The sequence below is a fragment of the Engystomops pustulosus genome, chromosome 1, assembly GCF_040894005.1.
Source record: "Engystomops pustulosus chromosome 1, aEngPut4.maternal, whole genome shotgun sequence".
NCBI classification, from domain to species: Eukaryota; Metazoa; Chordata; class Amphibia; order Anura; family Leptodactylidae; genus Engystomops; species Engystomops pustulosus.
Genome location: NC_092411.1, coordinates 12,077,060 through 12,095,747, shown reverse-complemented (window position 1 = coordinate 12,095,747; position 18,688 = coordinate 12,077,060). Strand labels below are relative to the sequence as shown.

At 46.4% G+C, this 18,688-nt stretch overlaps 1 protein-coding gene across 3 annotated transcripts; it reads left to right on the top strand.

Annotated features, from left to right (window-relative positions):
* Positions 1 to 2,720: 2,720 nt before the first annotated feature.
* Positions 2,721 to 17,931, top strand: CFAP53 (cilia and flagella associated protein 53). Of its 3 annotated transcripts, none has more exons than XM_072133280.1 (9): positions 2,721 to 2,909; positions 5,707 to 5,791; positions 8,442 to 8,671; positions 9,929 to 10,102; positions 11,541 to 11,844; positions 11,979 to 12,197; positions 13,468 to 13,684; positions 15,719 to 15,821; positions 17,501 to 17,931. In XM_072133280.1, exons 2-9 carry the CDS (start codon positions 5,720 to 5,722, stop codon positions 17,739 to 17,741), a joined length of 1,560 nt encoding a protein of 519 aa, XP_071989381.1. In that variant the 5' UTR covers positions 2,721 to 2,909; positions 5,707 to 5,719; the 3' UTR covers positions 17,742 to 17,931. The 3 variants fall into 3 exon arrangements, with proteins under 3 accessions (XP_071989381.1, XP_071989375.1, XP_071989369.1); XM_072133274.1 differs by lacking the exon at positions 2,721 to 2,909 and adding an exon at positions 5,319 to 5,412; XM_072133268.1 differs by lacking the exon at positions 2,721 to 2,909 and adding an exon at positions 5,379 to 5,455.
* Positions 17,932 to 18,688: the final 757 nt, after the last annotated feature.

Genomic DNA, 18,688 nt, shown 5'->3' with positions numbered 1-18,688 from the left:
CTTGTCATAGGAAATGATGGTGTTACATGTGATTGGAAAAAAAAGGGAAAACAAGAGAAAAATTAGCAACAAAAAAACAGAAACGATACAAATCTACAAGAAAGATACAGGGTGGCGTCATTCATGCAATGTGTTAACATTGAATGTGGTGTTAACGTAGTGTAAACACTTTGTAAACACAATTTAACCGCAACGTATGAACACTTCAGAAATATAAAGGATTTGTTACTCACTAAACTCCTTGCAGAGTAATTTATACATAAACTGATACAATTGGGAACAAGGTGATTTCTATCCGTAGACCGGATAGACCGGTCCCTGGTGGTTTACACTTCAGTCCTTGGTGTACAGTTTGGAGACCCAGTACCTGATGTCCAGTTCCTGATGTTCAATGAGTTACAATCCATGTGCTGATATCCATTGGGTGGTTACGGCACATTCTTGGTAGCCATTGGTTAACCATTTCCTAGCCACTCTTAGTTACCCAGTTATTTGTATCTAGAGTCCTGACATCATGAGGCTCAGTTTTTATCAAGTGATCATCAGTGACAAATACCTGAGACCCAACACGGTGGAAAGGTTTACGCGTTTGGGTCTAGCCCCTCCCACTTGCATTTCGGACGCATTTAAAAAAACGTATCCAAAACGCAATAATGTGTGAACACGCCCTTATTGGAACAGTCACCATTCCTTTATCAGTATACATTTTGATGGCCTTGGAGCCTATGTCTGGTGGTCTATTAACTGGTGTTCAGATCTTTTAAGCCTTGACCATTGTTAAACAATGGTTTTATTGTCCTCTTTCTTGGTTCCTGTTGTTTACAGACCTTTAAGACACCAATATTTAGAGCAAAGAATTTGTGGTCTCATGGTCTTCCCGACCTGAAGGCATTTGACTTGTGATCTTCATAAATCACTAAGATGCTATACGCTCAGGTCGGACAAGACATGGTCAGTCGAGGGACCGTGGCCGACACATGAAGCAAGTTTCCCAGGCCAAGTATGGACCCTAAGTGGCACATTTAGGGAGTTCACCTTCTTCCTGGTGCATGTAAATACTTGATCTTGCAACACAAATTATTTTTTAAATTCCGCGGCCACGCCCCACAATTTTTGTCGCGGCGGCGATGCGCCACAATCTGATCGCGTGTGCAAATATCCCAGGGAAATTCGGCGCAAAGCGGAAATATTCGGGAAACCCAACGAAAGTGCGGCATTCGGACCCTTAGTAAATGAGCCCCTATGTCTCCAGTTCACCAATGGCCCAATCCCTAGTGTTGAGTGATGTGTTGACAGGGAAACTATAGGGTTGTACCACTGGTTCTGATGATTAAGAGACCCAGAAGCCCCTCTTCCTGGCACATCGTAAAAATTTAACCCCTTAGCGATCTGCATCCATTATATTGAACGCTGAGTACTGGGCTTTAACGCTCAGCGTCCAATATCCAGAAGCTTCAAGTCTTCGGAGTCTCTGGTGTCAGTGGTGCTCCCTGCCATCTCCCCAAACCTCTAAAGCCCATTGCTATAGGGATCCATAATATAATATTTATAGGGAGCGTATGGAGATCATTATCAGCCTTTATTTACAGTATGTTAAGTTTTAATATTAGATTTTGCAGATTTACAGCCATGACAGAGATAGTGGGCATGACAGGTACTTCCACCACCTGCTTATAGTCCAGAGTCTCTTCTTCCAGTAGATAGTCAGCTCCAAGGCCGGCTGAGCTCATACCGCTGCTATCTGCCGTATACACCTATGTCATGTGTTTTTAACAATGTCGGGTCATGTGCTGCTGTGGTCACGAGTCTGGGGATTGTGTAATGGAGGAGGGACTGGGATTAGATCAGTGGAGAGCGGCTGCTCTGCGAGTCCTCGGAGTACAATGGGGAGAGATCAGAAAGCACTGGGGATGAAGGATGATCAGCAATTTATATAGAAGCAGCAAAATGTATCTAGATGTGTAAAGAGATGTAGCAAATTGTAACCTGCAGGTTTGGAAACGCAATTTAAAGGCTGCAGAGAGGAGCTTAGACCAAATACATACGATTACACAATTTTTACATTATATTTACAATATTATAGTTTCCTAGTTTATACTGCTGAAAAAAAACCACATGTCCATCAAGTTCAACCAAGGAAGGGAAGGGATTCGATGAGGAAGGGATTTAGGAGAAACAGTTCTACATAACATAGCCATCAATGTTATTTAGGTGTAAAAAGGCATCTAGACCCTTCTTGAAGCTCTCTGCTGTCCCTGCTGTGACCATCGCCTGAGCTCAACCGTGCGCTGCTGTTTTGTATGGAGGGGTCACCCTCCATACCCCTTATAATTTTTGTGGCTCTACGTTGAACCCTCTCCAGCTCCAGGGCCTCCTTTTTATGGACCGGAGCTCAGAACTGGACGGCATATTCCAGGTGAGGCGGAACCAATGCCTTGTACAGTGGTAACATTACATCCCTATCCCCAGAGTCCAGACCTCTACTGATACATGACAAGACATAAACATGATATAAATGCGATGTTAACTCATACAATCAAGCAAAGCTCCAAGATACACTTGATACTCCAAGATACTAACGGTCACGGTTCGCACTTTTGTTGGACTGTGGGCTGTTTTCAGGGATTAGATCACTTTGGCAGGTATTTAACAAGTGTCTGTGCTGGGTTTTTGTCGCACCCGATCAGATTTTGGCACAGTTTCGCTGGCTTCCGACTGATTTGGACTGAGCGCAGGATTTAACTTTCAAATTGAAGTGCATCCAATGCACTTACATGCACCAGGAAGAAGAAGGTGAACTCCGGGGACCTGAGCGGGGAAGCGAAACATGCAGGATATCGGGCACATGTGAATCGCGGCACAGGGCATTATACAAGGACAAAGCACTTTCGGTGAACTCCCCGGACCGGGTAAGTAAATGTGACTCACAGCATTATAGTCATCTGTAGTCCCATGAGCGTTTTTGGTTCCATTTTGCAGTTTAGTTTTAAACAGATGTCTGGATATTACCTGATAACTTCAATGGATCCATTTAAAAAACGGAAACCTTAAATCTTTTAGTATCAGTTAGTTTCTGTTTTTCATTATATCATAGCCATCTGTTTTTTTTTTTTTTTTTAATTTCGCTGCTTTAGGCACTAGAGGTCGTATTGAAATGCTGAAATGTACAATCAGAGGACGCTCAGTATGAAAAAGTGGATGGATAATTGGTGAAAAAAACTGATACAAATCAAGAGCACCCGTTTTAGGCTTCACACTACAGTTAAAACCTCGATTCCTTACCTCCATTAAAATAAAGTGAAGAACGGAGGTCTAACGTATCAATTAAAAATCTTATTGATATAAATGGAAATGTTATGTCATCCGTTACGGTCAGTTTAGACAGCGATCCGTTATCCATGCGTTTTTTCAACCAAAAAAATGACGGATGGAAAAAATGCTTGGATAATGGATGCATGACAAAACTGACCACAACGGATGACATAACATTTACATTGATGTCAATGGGATTTTAAACTGATACGTTAAATCTCCATTGTTGGCTTTTTTGACGGAAGGAAGGAACGGTAGTGTGAATTTAGCCTTACTTAGAAAACAATGTAAATATTCTGACGGAAAGGAGTCTGCCATTAGCTTTGCGTTATTTTTGAAGAAAAGAAAAAGCTCAGTAGTTTGCGTCCAACTATCCACTCAAATAACGGAAGATGTAAAAACGGATACTAACGGACACCATTGAAATCAATGGGAAAAATAACGGATCCCTTATCCATGCAATTTTTAAAGAGAAACTGCAAAGAGGAAGCAAAAACGCGGATGAGGACTGGCCCTTAGATGACTGTAGAGGACTGTGCTGCTGGGAGTCCTGGTCCCCAGACTATTCTGGTTTTCACAGTATAACTATGGCTTATTAAATTTGTTCTTCATATGGGACAAGTGTTCAGCTCTCTGTACTTTGAACTTCCTTCTTGTATATCCAACATAACGAGATCACGTGATGGGAGTCACAGATCATAAAAGATCATATGCCTCTGTAAAATCAGGTTTGAGCTTTGATAGTGTTTTTCAGTGGGTCCGATCTGACGGATATCCGGCACTGCTCTACATGTTCTGTTATTGACCATTTCCTATCCATGGGGTAGTTTATATCTGAATCTCTGAAATTATAGCAGAAAAAAAATCCAGATTTGTGTCAGTTTTATTGGAGGAAGTGAATAAGAGATGAGTTGCAGTAACCTGGCATGGCCACCGTACAGATAATGGCCAGTGGTGTAACTAGGAGAGGCAGGGCCCCATAGCAGGCTTCTGAAGGGGGACCCCCTGCCGGCTTAAAGATATATTACATTCCTATATACATAAACATACAGTTCATCACTTATACATACACAATTATATACTGTTACTCACATATAGAGCATATACACCTCACATATACACACATACAGTGCCATATACAGACATATAGCTTACATACACACAAAACGTACTGTATTTATACACACCATACACCATATACATATAGCATATACACATCACAGATACACACACATATACAGCATATATACACCGCAATGTGCAGCGTAATATGAATATAATGGTGCACATTCTTCATTCTATAGTGTCAGGTCGGATGACGGGGCCCCCTGACACTGTGGGCCCCATAGCTGCTGCAATGGCTGCTACCGCTGTAGTTACGCCCCTGCTTCTGGCTTTGGTAACTGCTGATCAACAAGTGCCACCTGTCAGTCCCCACCAATGAGATATTGAAAACCTTATCTAACAATGGTAGGTCAGCCATATATTTAATAAGAAACCCCTTTAAAGGTCCCATGAGTTGACAGGATCATCTACAGCAAGTAATTCATAGATCACAAGCCTCATACAGTTCTGTCCATGGAAAAATAAAAATTATGGGATTTTTTTTTTGGAAAGAAGGGAGTAAAAAAAACCCGGAAAGTTAAAAAAAACCCCATGAAAATGACTTGGTCATGAAAGGGTTAATAGAGTGCATATTTGCTCAGCATGTCCTGCTTTGCGTATAAGGTACTTGTATAAAGATTTTATATTCAGTTAAATGGATGGATGATAGGTAAAGCAGGTTGTGCTTGGTCAGCAGTCTAAAGTACAACTCCCAGCATGCCTCAGACTTGTATAGCAAAAGATTGGAGATCATGGTGCTAAATGGACAACCCCTTGAAGCCCCAGTCATTGCCAGTCAGATTTGTCATGCGCAGTGCAGCCGCTATCCATGCGTGTCACACGCGCGCCCCCTGCTGTCAGACGCGCGCAACATCCGCCGCCGCCGCTTGTTTACACGTGGTGCCTAGGACACCGGAAACGTCACTTCCGGAGTCGCTGTTACCTGGTAACCGTATACAGCAGAGTCTCCGCATCGGATGATCCCCGGGAGTGACGGTAATACGGGAGGACTACAACCCCCAGCGTGCTCTGTGCGGGTGTAATATACATTGCAGTGAGGGGGTTGTCAGAATCTGTTCGATTAATAGAGAAGATAAAAACGTTGGAAGATTTTTCGCCTCCGTTTTTAAGCTTTTCCCTTCTTTTTGCCACTGACGACAGACACGTCCGTCCGACTCAGCAACGTCTACAAATCTACAAAAAATAAATGAAAAAATGACAAATTTTAGGGGGAATAATTCTGGTAAAATTCTGCGGGAGGCGTCTTTTCATCTTATCTATATCTTCCAGGACGCTGGACGCCATGTTACTAAGCCAGAGGACGAGACCGCGCTGCCGGGAGGTTACTGGACCCGCACCCCACAATGTGGCCGTGGTAAGATGTGGTGGGCACAGCATGGCGGTATTATCTGGGGCATATTATGGCGGTATGTGGGCACAGTATGTTGGTTATATTTGGTCTTGTATGAGCACAGTATGGCGGTATTATTTGGGCATAGTATGGCGGTATTATTTGGGCACATTATAGCGAATATGTGCGGGAACAATGGTGCACATTTACTTACCCGGTCCTGTTGAGATCCCCGATCCGGACGCTCCGGCGAAGATGAAGTCCGGCGCAAGTTCACCTTCTTCTTCCTGGTGCATGTAAGTGCGTTGTCTTGCGACACAATTTGAATGTTAAATCCTTCCTTGTCTGACAGCCCGCCCCCTGATTTGTGTCGCGTGAAAGCCGACGCAGCTGCGCCAAAAACCCCTGTTAAATGCGGCACCACACGGAAATCGTCGGGAAACCCGACGAAAATGCGATCCGTGGACCCCTAGTAAATGAGCCCCAATATGTTGGTTATATTTGGGAATAGTTTGGTATTTGGTGGTATTATTTGGGCACTGGATAACAGTAGTATTTGAGCATATTATTGCTGTATTATTTAAGTATAGTATGGCAGTATTATTTAGCTACTGGGTGGCAGAATTATTTGGGCACATTATTCTGTTATTATCTGGGCATAGTGTGGCAGTGTTACTCGGGTATAGTGGGGAGGTATTTTTTTGGCATAGTGTGACGGTAATATTTGGCCCTATTATGGCAGTGTTATTTGGGCACTGGATGGCAGTATTATTTTGCCACATTTTGGTGGTATTATTTGGGCATAGTGTGGTAGTGTGCATAATCTATGGCTTCTGATATTTTTGTAGTCCATGATAACACTATAGACTATACGGCGGTATTATTAGGGCATATCATGGTATGATAAGCATTATGGAGGTATTATTTTGGCATAATTTATGGCACTAAAAGTTGGATAGTGTGTGACTATTATTTGGATATGTGACAATCATTTGTGCACTTTAACAATACTGTGGGCACCTTGTGGTGGTATTATTTCAGCGCTGTGTCACTGTTTTATTTGTGGACTATGGAGCGTCTGTCTACATACTTTATGGCAGTGATAGTATATGACATAATTATTTGTTCACTTTATGGGTAGTCCGTGATATTTTAGTGTGGGCCAGTTATGGTTTAATGTTTTGTCACAGTATGACAGTATTATTATATGTCAGTATGCAGATGTCTCATCAACGCCTCTACCAGTGTCTGTAACACTTGTTAGGTCGAGGTGTGCCCCGACAAACCAGAGGGTGTGTGTAGTAGCTGCAGTGGAAACGTTACTGCAGAGGCATTACCCGGGCATGGTGGTCCTGAGGATGGGAGAAGTGAAGTGTGTGAGGCTGCAGTAGCCCTGTACCTGCTGGAGAGGTTATCAGCAGAATTGGAGGGCAGCTGTGTGCCGGTCACAGGCCGTCTCCATTCATTCCTAGTAATGTGGCCATCAAGCGGCCACCCATAGACTGCCCAGGATCACCCACCTCTCATGCTGTGGGCTCAGTATGAAAGGTTCTTGTTGTGGCTCCAGAAATGAAGTCTGCAAGGGCCATCAACCCTCCTTTTTCTATATGTGGAATTATAGAGGCCCCTGACCTGTATATATAAGTTTGATGATGTTCTTTAAAAAAATTACTATAATATATCGACCCACGGAGGGACCAGAACCCCTATAATGCAGTGATGGGAGCAGAATGGGACAGGGACCCCTATAATGCAGTGATGGGAGCAGAATGGGACAGGGACCCCTATAATGCAGTGATGGGAGCAGAATGGGACAGGGACCCCTATAATGCAGTGATGGGATCAGAATGGGACAGGGACCCCTATAATGCAGCGATGGGAGCAGAATGGGACAGGGACCCCTATAATGCAGCAATGGGATCAGAATCGGACAAGGACCCCTATAATGCAGCCATGGGAGCAGAATGGGACAGGGACCCCTAAAATGCAGCCATGGGAGCAGAATGGGACAGGGACCCCTATAATGCAGCGATGGGAGCAGAAAGGGACAGGGACCCCTATAATGCAGCAATGGGATCAGAATCTGACAAGGACCCCTATAATGCAGCAATGGGATCAGAATCGGACAAGGACCCCTATAATGCAGCCATGGGAGCAGAATGGGACAGGGACTCCTATAATGCAGCCATGGGAGCAGAATGGGACAGGGACCCCTAAAATGCAGCCATGGGGGCAGAATGGGACAGGGACCCCTAAAATGCAGCCATGGAAACAGAATGGGACATGGAAGCTCTATAATGCAGCCATGGGAGCAGAATGGGACAGGGACCCCTAAAATGCAGCCATGGAAACAGAATGGGACATGGAAGCTCTATAATGCAGCCATGGGGGCAGAATTGGATCAGGTCCCATATAATGTAGTGATGGGAGCAGAATGAGACAAGGGCCCCTATTTAATCACAGAAAACAGTGGCCTTATGGATTTTCTTGTATAAATATATGTCTATTAATTTCATTCTCCTGGTAAGAGGAGAATTATTACCCTTCTGGGAGACTGTTAGTGCATCTGCCAGTAGGATTTCGGCAGTGTCTATACATGTGGCGTAGCCTGGCAGGTTACAGTCGGCGAGCACTGGGACAGGTAAATGCTCAGTATCTGTTCTTCTTAATACAGAAAGCGAAATTCCCCTCCAGTCGACCCCAAGACTACATCATCCTGGAGAGGAGGCGGCAGGACGACCTCCGGGAGCAGATGTTGGCCTTCACCAAAGACATCGACCTGAAAGACATGAAGAGCAGATGGGAGCGGATCACAGACCACAAGATGCTGCACAACCGGGTGCAGAGGAAGGTCTGCGAGACCATGGAGGACTACCGCATGCAGATAGAGGAGCGCCGGGACAGGTGAGCGCTACACAGGTGTACTACCTCAACCTGAGCACAAGAGACTGTAAGCTCCTGGAAGCAGGGACCTCACTCCTACTGTTCCATATGACTCCTATTGTAATGTACTATTTTATCTGTATATGTCCCCGATGATATGTAAAGAGCTACAGAATATGATGGGACTATAGAAATAAAGATTATTATTATTAAGAGACTGACACTGGAATGATGTTTAAAAGATAGAAAAGTTTCAACACACAGCCATGGTACAGCACCCTATTAATACTGTCAGCACCTCCATAATTAAGGGTGACACAGTATCCTCCAAGTGTACCCCATAAAAGAGTCAGTCACAGCACCCCCTCCACAATATTGTTAGCCACAGTCCTACATAAGTGTGTCAATCACTTCTGTAAAGGAAATCTACCATCAGAATCCATCCTGATAAACCAGGGACATTTACTCCTAGACCCTGGCACCGGGACTGTGGTATCTTCTTATATTAATTTATGGGCACCTTCCTTCTAAAATCAAGTTTTAAAATTATGCTAATGAAACAGACACGCTCTGGGGGTGCTACCAGAGCTCCTCCGTGCTGCAGCTTTGCAGGCTTCCCCCTCCCACTGTGTGGGATTACAGCAGGTGAAGGGAGGGGAGACAGTGTAACAGCCTGTAAAGCAGCAGCACGGAGAGGCTCTGGTAATGCCCCAGAGCCTGTCTGGCTCATTAGTATAATTTTAAAAGTTGATTATAGGAGAAAGGAGGCCGTGGATAACAAATATAAGAATATTACCACAGTCACTGTGTCTGGATCTATGAGTAATGTCCCTGGTTTAATTGTCAGCTACTTCTGTAATAGTGTCAGACATAGTACCCCCACATTATGGGAAGAAGACATTGGCACTGGCAGTGTAATGCTCTGGCAATGTTCCTCTGAGACACCTTGTGTCCTGGCATCATGTGGGTGTCGCTGGGACATGCACCACCTACCTAACCATTCTATAGACCCATTCTACATCCCTTATGGCAGTACTGTCCCAGCATCTTTCAGCAGGATTATGCCCTGGCCACACTGCAAAAATTGTGCTGAAGGATGGCAAAGATATCGCCTTGTCTCCAGATCTGTGTATATGACCAGGGTGCTATAATACAGGCACGGACCCCCATCTGGGGGTATACTCATTTCCTGGTGTTTCCGAGCCCGCTGTAGCTGTGCCGTCATGTAGTGACATGTGCACATGCGCTGCAGCTGACCGGAGTTTTCTTCTCTCTCAGGCTGAAGGTGTTGCTGGAGACAGAAGAGCTGGAGCACATCAAGGAGATGGAGTCTATGGAGGAGACCACCCTGGAGAGACAGGCCAAGATGAGAGAACGGGCCAAGAGTCTGAGAGAGAGAAGAGAGAAGGAAAGGCTGGAGATAGTGGCAGAGAAACGCGACCAGCAGTTCAGGTACGTGGCGGACATCTTTGAAGGGGGACAACTTGTTTACCAAATCTACATGAGCCTTGATCCTCTGTGCACTGAAGTAACATGCACTACAGAGGATTTTACGAGGTTGTCGTAAGTCCTCTAACACGACAGCTGAACCAGTGGCAGTTCTGGTTCAGCTGCATCCCTTGCGACCTGAACCTATTGCCAGATTGGCAGCCAACCTGGAAAATGACGGCACTGATTACTAGCCATGGCTGTAAATAGGTTTTCTACTGACCAATCACATCTGAGGCTAGTAGGTAGGGGCATCAATTTGCCAGATTTGCTGCATAAGCGCCAATCAGGTAATATGTCTGGTTCCCGCGGGACGCACCGAGACCCGATATTTAATTCTGGGTTCCCTCATCAGTGAGTGGTCTGACTGCAGGGACCCCAACCATAAGGGGCCTGTTTCTCTAAATGAATGGTACATCTGTAGGCTGCAATCCAGAAGTCCCATAGACAGTGATAGGAGATGCAGGGTGTCTACTGGTCCTGCAGTTCCATTAATTACAGAAAATCTTCTGTCAAAATCCATCATGATCCATCACTCATGGGTCCATGTACTGTGACTGTGGAAATCTTCTTATTTGTTATCCATTGCCTCCTTCCTTCTAAGATCAATTTTACACTTATGTTAATTAGCCTGAAGGTCACTGGGACATTACCAGAGCCTTTCTGTGCTTTAGCTGCACTGGCTGTTACTCTGTGTTGGAGCACTTCCCTTTTCCACTGTGGTAGATTACATCAGACAGTGTAACAGGCTGTGAAGCTACAGCACATAGAGGCTCTGATAGGCCCCCAGAGCCCTTCAGGTTCATTAGCATAATTCCCAATGTTGATTTTAGAAGGAAGGAGGCCATGGATAACACATATAAGAAGATACCACGGTGCCTGGATCTATGAGTAAGTGTCCCTGGTTTATCTTGTTGGATTCTGATGGTAGATAATGTCATCTACATGGGATTACGATGCGTTTTCTGTTACTGTGAATGTATCCATTCACTTACAGCAAGCAGGAATCCCAGAACACAAAAGTAAAGACTACGTTCATTAGAAAGTTGCACACACTTCCAAATAATATGACGCCATGATGAGGCTATAAAGACCAGATTGTGCAGTGTGAACATAGCCATAAATGGTGACAGTATAGATTAAAGATTGAGATGTGACTGGAGTACAGTAGGAGCAGTAATAATTTATGGATTTCCTTGTGGAGATTCACTTATTTGTGAAAATGTCTGCAAATTAGATCTTCTCCAGATGGAAGAGATTTGTGTTACTAGCGCCACCTATAGGTATCTACTATTAATATACATTACTATTTACCTATAGGTGACGCTCTACTTTTTTACCTTCATTGAAGGGATGTCCAGAAGTTGAGCCAAAGATTAAACTGATGTGTTGCATTTTTTAGGGAGCAATGCGAGGAATTGCGAGCTCTCAAGTCAAAGATGCATCAGGATGAGGTGTGTACAGAGAGGATGGCGCAGCTGGCACTGAAGGAGGAGCTGGAGAGGCAGAAGAAGGAGGAGGACATGCTCTTTGCCGAACTCTGGGAGAAGGATCGACTGGCCAAAGTGGAACACGAAGAGAAGAAGACACAGCGGCAGATGGAGCTGACCCGAGAGATGTTAGATGTCCTGCAGGTCCAGAGGGCCGCGGCCGAGGCTCAGAGGATGGAGGAGAAGAGGCTGAAGGAGGAGGAGGCTCATCTACTGGTAACCACTACAGAGTTCGGGTTCGGCCTCTGACCCGGACATATTTCCAGATTGGGAGCCGAACAGCCGATCCAACAAGCACTGACTGTGACTGTCCAGGGGGAATATTGTTAGTAATGTTCTCTCTCCGGCAGGTGGAGCAGAGGAAACTGATGAAGCTGGAGGACGAGCGCGCTCTGCGGGAGAAGCAGCAGAAGCAGTCACAGGTCAGGAACATGCTGGACCGCTCCGTCCGCCTGAAGATGAAGCGTCTGGCCCAAGAACAGCAGGAGGAGCTGGTGCTGGACATGAAGATCATGGAGCAGATAATGCAGGACAGCCACGATGACAGCCAGGAGAGGCGCCTGCGCAAGGTAACATCTCCGCCTGCGCAAGGGATTTCTCCATCATATAGCGAGGAGATGCCGTCACCTCATGATCAGCACTGGTCCCCTGAGGATAAGGGGCTGCAGTTATGATGTGGTACCATATGGACTTCTAAGTCCATCAGCACTGTGTCCCTGGCGATCAGAAAGTGATGACATGTCCGAGGCTATCACTCTACAGGATGTGAATTCTACTACCCAGATAAAGGATTGTAAACCCAGCACACAGACATGCTGGTGTGTGTCCTCTCTGGCAGGATCGTCTCTTCTTTAAGCTTCCTATACCCCTGTTTTTAAGAAAAATTATGCAAATGAACCTTAGGGGCTCCAGGCTTCATACATGTTAATAGAACCTGGAGCCCCTCAGGCTCATTTGCATGATTTTAAACACCAGGAGATAAGCTGAATGAAGAACAGATCCTGCCAGAGGGGAGGGGAGAGATCCTACCAACAGGTAAGTCTACTTGGTTTACAATCCTTCATCCTGGTGGTACATGTCTTTTTAAAAAAGCTGAATCAAGTTTAAAAAGTTATCCCTTACTTTGATTTAATTCTTTTAATGACAAATCCACATCCTGTAAAGTGGACTTTGTTCTCTTTGGGGTGCAAGGAGTCAGGTCTAACTTCTAGAAATGATGGTCTAGGGTTCTAGGAAGTTTTTGTTGGGACCCCCATCAGTCATGAAAACCATGGTCATGGTGTTCCCAGGAAAGGAGGAGGAGGTGTGTAGTCCCTTCAGTGTCTATTGACTAGCCAAGCACAGCGCTCGGGTATCACTAGCACTCTCACAGACATGAATAACAGTGCTGGAATCAAACATTAAGGAAATCTAGCATCAAAATCCATCATGATTAACCAGGGACACTTACTCATGGATCCAGGCACCTTTAAAGGGACACTCCAGTCACAGCTGTTCATTGAATAATATTATGGTGCAGGACCTGAAGGGAGGAGCAGGACTCAATTTCATTGCATTCCTAGAACCTGGACTCCTGCTCCTCCCTTCAGCCCCTGCACAAGGTATAATTCAGTGAATAAGCTGTTACTGGAGTGTTCCTTTAAGGATAAACCCCCATAAATCTTGGATTCTGTAAGCTTGAAGTCACCACTAGGGGGCACTCACTGTATACTGTATTTATTCAAACTGTAGCAATATAACTTGGAACTAAGCTTCTTATAAAGGATTTAATGAATGCAATCATATTATGAGATGCGCTGTATGGAGGTCCGGTAACATGACCCGTGCTCCTTGTTGTAGTTGGAGCTACAGAGGGAGCAGCAGATATACCGGCAGTACCTGGCGCAGCAGCTGGAGGAGGAGAAGAGGCAAGAAAAAGAAATGGATAAACTTATTGAGGCAGAATTGGAGAAATCCTGGGCCAAGCGGGCCGAACAGATGAGGCTGGAGAAGGAGGCCCGGAACCGACTGATGAGAGACGTCATGGAGACCAGACGCCAGCAGATTCAAGAGAAACGTAAGGGATATGTGCTCATGGGGCTCAGTGCCCCAATGATACCGCTATTTACCCATTCTCTAATCTAGACCACCAGGGGTACTGATAGTAATCCATTCTTTCTCCTAGACCAACAAGAATACTGATTGTAATCCCTTCATGATCCTAGATCACCAGGGATAGCTAGATTAACCCCTTCACTGCTCTAGACCTCCAGGGATAGCTAGATTAACCCCTTCACTGCTCCAGACCACCAGGGTTACTGATAACCCCCTCACTGCTCTAGACCACCAGGGTTACTGGTAACCCCCTCACTGCTCTAGACCACCAGGGTTACTGGTAACCCCCTCACTGCTCTAGGCCACCAGGGTTACTGATAACCCCCTCACTGCTCCAGACCACCAGGGTTACTGGTAACCCCCTCACTGCTCTAGACCACCAGGGTTACTGATAACCCCCTCACTGCTCTAGACCACCAGGGTTACTGATACCCCCTCACTGCTCTAGGCCACCAGGGTAACTGATAACCCCCTCACTGCTCCAGACCACCAGGGTTACTGATAACCCCCTCACTGCTCTAGGCCACCAGGGATACAGATAATTATCCCTTCACTGCTCTAGACCACCAGGGTTACTGATAACCCCCTCACTGCTCTAGACCACCAGGGTTACTGATAACCCCTCCACTGCTCCAGGCCACCAGGGTTACTGATAACCCCCTCACTGCTCTAGGCCACCAGGGATACAGATAATTATCCCTTCACTGCTCTAGACCACCAGGGTTACTGATAACCCCCTCACTGCTCTAGACCACCAGGGTTACTGATAACCCCTCCACTGCTCCAGGCCACCAGGGTTACTGATAACCCCCTCACTGCTCTAGGCCACCAGGGATACAGATAATTATCCCTTCACTGCTCTAGACCACCAGGGTTACTGATAACCCCCTCACTGCTCTAGACCACCAGGGTTACTGATAACCCCCTCACTGCTCTAGACCACCAGGGTTACTGATAACCCCCTCACTGCTCTAGACCACCAGGGTTACTGATAACCCCTTCACTGCTCTAGACCACCAGGGTTACTGATAACCCCCTCACTGCTCTAAACCACCAGGGTTACTGATAACCCCCTCACTGCTCTAAACCACCAGGGTTACTGATAACCCCCTCACTGCTCCAGACCACCAGGGTTACTGATAACCCCCTCACTGCTCTAGACCACCAGGGTTACTGATAACCCCCTCACTGCTCTAGACCACCAGGGTTACTGATAACCCCCTCACTGCTCTAGACCACCAGGGTTACTGATAACCCCTTCACTGCTCTAGACCACCAGGGATACTGATAACCCCCTCACTGCTCTAGACCACCAGGGTTACTGATAACCCCCTCACTGCTCTAAACCACCAGGGTAACTGATAACCCCCTCACTGCTCCAGACCACCAGGGTTACTGATAATAACCCCTTCACTGCTCTAGACCACCAGGGTTACTGATAACCCCCTCACTGCTCTAGACCACCAGGGATACTGATAACCCCTTCACTGCTCTAGACCACCAGGGTTACTGATAACCCCCTCACTGCTCTAGACCACCAGGGATACTGATAACCCCTTCACTGCTCTAGACCACCAGGGTAACTGATAACCCCTTCACTGCTCTAGACCACCAGGGTTACTGATAACCCCCTCACTGCTCTAGGCCACCAGGGATACAGATAATTATCCCTTCACTGCTCTAGACCACCAGGGTAACTGATAACCCCTTCACTGCTCTAGACCACCAGGGTTACTGATAACCCCTTCACTGCTCTAGACCACAAGTGATACTGGTAATAATCCCTTCACTGCTCTAGGCCACCAGGGATTCAGATAATTATCCCTTCACTGTTCTAGACGACCAGGGACACGGATAATTATCCATCAAGCCATTTCCCTTGCACACGGTTTACCTTGGCATCAGACGATGTCATTGTGTTTCCAGTGACAGAAGCCGTTTTGTCGGGGGATTTCGAAGCCCCACAATGCACTGAGCTCTCCCTCTATACTTCTAGTGGAGCGCAATGCCAAACAACAGGAAGAACTGGCCCGAGACAAGGAACTTCTGGAGAAAGCCATCGCCGAACACAAACAGCTGGAAACAGAAAGAAGTGCAAGGTAAGTGGCCATCACCATCGTGACACGTGACAGTAAAACCATTCTCAAAGGCTGGAGATTAGACCATGGGGTGGGGGGGGTGACAGAGTGCAGCTCTGCGGGGCTCATTTACTAAGGTCCTTGCGCCAGATTTCTGTCGGACTTTGCACATTCTTCCATGTACAAACTTCTTGCACAGGTACTTAATAAGTGTCCGCAGCTGGGTCCCTTTTGTGTTACGGCTGCACTATTCTACATGCGACACAAATTTCTGCACTGAAGGGGGCGCTCCGGTGCCAGATTTATCATACAAAGCCCGACAGAGTTGTGTTGCTCGCCCCATCAAAAAAGAAGTGGTGCCCTCTGTCGTGGGACTGCAGGGGGCGTTAAATTCATTAAGAACGTGCCCCACAACTCCTGAATCTGGCGCCCCCTGCACACTACACAGGTAACTGCACCTAGTACAGGCTGCGCTGTTCTTAGTAAATGTTCCCCAGTGTGTTTTGAGCTCAAATGCGTACTAAGGCTATTTGCATAAAAAGGACAATGTCATACGATTTTACTCCACTAAACTAGCAGCCCCCTCAAGTAGGCGAAGAAATGTCCTTTCTAGAATTCCCTTTTTTATTATAAAAATCTCCTGTTTACCTATATAAAAAATATTCTTCTCTGAAGTCATGTGACAATGAGAGGAAAACACTTGATGGAAGCCAACTACCCCCCCCCCCTCTCCATTGTGGCGCATACATAATGAGGCTGTATCCATCAGGCGGCAGTGCCCGGTGTTGTTTTGCATAAAAACCAGCAGGTGTGCAGGTGCGGGAATGTCACCCACTCCGCCAGTGGCTATGATCCCTCTGCGCTTGCTCCATGGTGTAGTCACATGAGTCAGTTAGGGCGGCACAGTGGCTGAGCGGGTAGCACTTCTGCCTTGCAGCGCTGGGGTCCTGGGTTCAAATCCCACCCAGGTCAACATCTGCAAAGAGTTTGCATGTTCTCTTTGTGTTTGCGTGGGTTTCCTCCGGGTACTCCGGTTTCTTCCCACAAAACATACTGGTAGGATGATGAGATTGTGAGCCCCATGGGGACAGGGACTTTGTGCAGCGCTACGTAATCTGTGAGCGCTATATAAATAAAGAATTATTATTAATGTTTCCAGGTTTTTATGCATAACTATGCCAGGCAAGGTTATGGGTATGTCCCGCTGTGAATGATAAGGTAGAAGAGGGCGGCGTTGGGAAGCATAGGAAAAAGATAGAAGGTGCAGCAGTTGTCATGGCCCCGCCCCTGGCTAATTTACATGAATATACAGCATTGTCAGAGTTACTCTAGACTGGCAGAACACTAAGTAACAAGAAGGATATGTCTGAAGAGGTCATAATACATGATATCACATGTAAGGGGGACTTGGGAGCTGGTAGACATAGCTGTAGTCTGATGACCTTGCCATAAGCTTGGTACAGGTTACACACAATGGGGCAGGAGTAGGGGCACAATGGGGCAGGAGTAGGGGCACGATGGAGCAGGAGTAGGGGCACGATGGGGCAGGAGTAGGGGCACGATGATGAGTATAACCCCAATAATTGTATATATACCATACAACTAGCCCACACTTATCTGTAACATTCAGGAAAAACACCTTTACATTGCGTTTTCCTTTTTCATGGCGTCTAACAAGGTATTTCCGACCTTCTCCACAGGCAATTGAAGAACGCCAGGCAGTATCAGCAGCAGCTTCTGTCTCAGGTCGCCTATCAGCAGCTGCAGCGGGAGGCTGAAAAAGAGGAGGAGCGCAGGGAACATGAGGCCGGGCTACGAGCCGAGAAGTCCTATCAGCAGAAGCTGCGGGATATCCTCTCCAGACCCTACATACGGCAGGAACAAGTCCACCCCCTGAGGAGGACACGGATCTCCAGCCCTAAAGACTGGCTACCACAGTGACCCCCATACACCCCCCATATAACATACAGGACAGATCTATATCATTACCACACTATAGTGCACTCCATACACAGCGGATATGTCACCTCGGGGTAGAAGAAGAATTTGTGCAATGGTCCTATGTTCATTTGTGAGATGCATCATGCAGAGGAGAAAAAAGGAAATATAAAATAAAATAAATAAAAATTTTTATCTGTGGCTGAGTTTGTAGATTAAGGGAGCATTCACACGCTCAGTTTTTCAGATGCAGTTTTCGAGTGAAAAAAGGAGGATGAGTAACTTCTCTCAATGATATGTTCTCACCTATTATGATCCATTCCTGCTTTTGGCTTTGAAAACTGCATCTGAAGGCAGCCTAAAACTGTGAGCTGGGGTGTGTCCTCACACTGCTGTGCTGTCCTAGAGGAAGACAAGGCAAATCCAAGTAAGACCTTATATATCTGTAGCCATCTGTGTTGGGTTGTTGCTGGAGGGGAGATTCAGGCCCCTTCCACACTAGCGAGTGTGATGCGATGAACTCGCATCACACTCGCAACGCAAGCTGCCGGGAACGCACGGCCCCAACGCTGCACCGCGGGAGTGAACTCAGCATGTCAGTTCACTCCCGCGGTGCAGCGTTCGGGCCGTGCGTTCCCGGCAGCTTGCGTTGCGAGTGTGATGCGAGTTCATCGCATCACACTCGCTAGTGTGGAAGGGGCCTCATGGTGACCATCGCACACAGAAGGAACCTCTCCCAGTGGCAGCATGCAGTAACCAGCTTCCTTTTGTTCATCTGTAAACTTGTTTGTACCATCACTTGTATCCATAACAAAATTTTTTGCTGTAATTGGACCAAGGATTATCCATAAAACTTCATTACAGACACCTTACAGCTGATCATTGCAGTCTGGGACTATAGTAACATCCAGAGAGCTTCCTAAGAGGTCACAGTGGGCAGAGGGGTCCGT

Bases quoted from the DNA above. Each gene is read 5' to 3' on its own strand.
- CFAP53 (XM_072133268.1), top strand. From the start codon at position 5,394: ATGATCCCCGGGAGTGACGGTAATACGGGAGGACTACAACCCCCAGCG. The intron at 8,672-9,928 runs GTGAGCGCTACA...CTTCTCTCTCAG, and splicing joins ATAGAGGAGCGCCGGGACAG to GCTGAAGGTGTTGCTGGAGA. The intron at 13,685-15,718 runs GTAAGGGATATG...CTATACTTCTAG, and splicing joins CCAGCAGATTCAAGAGAAAC to TGGAGCGCAATGCCAAACAA.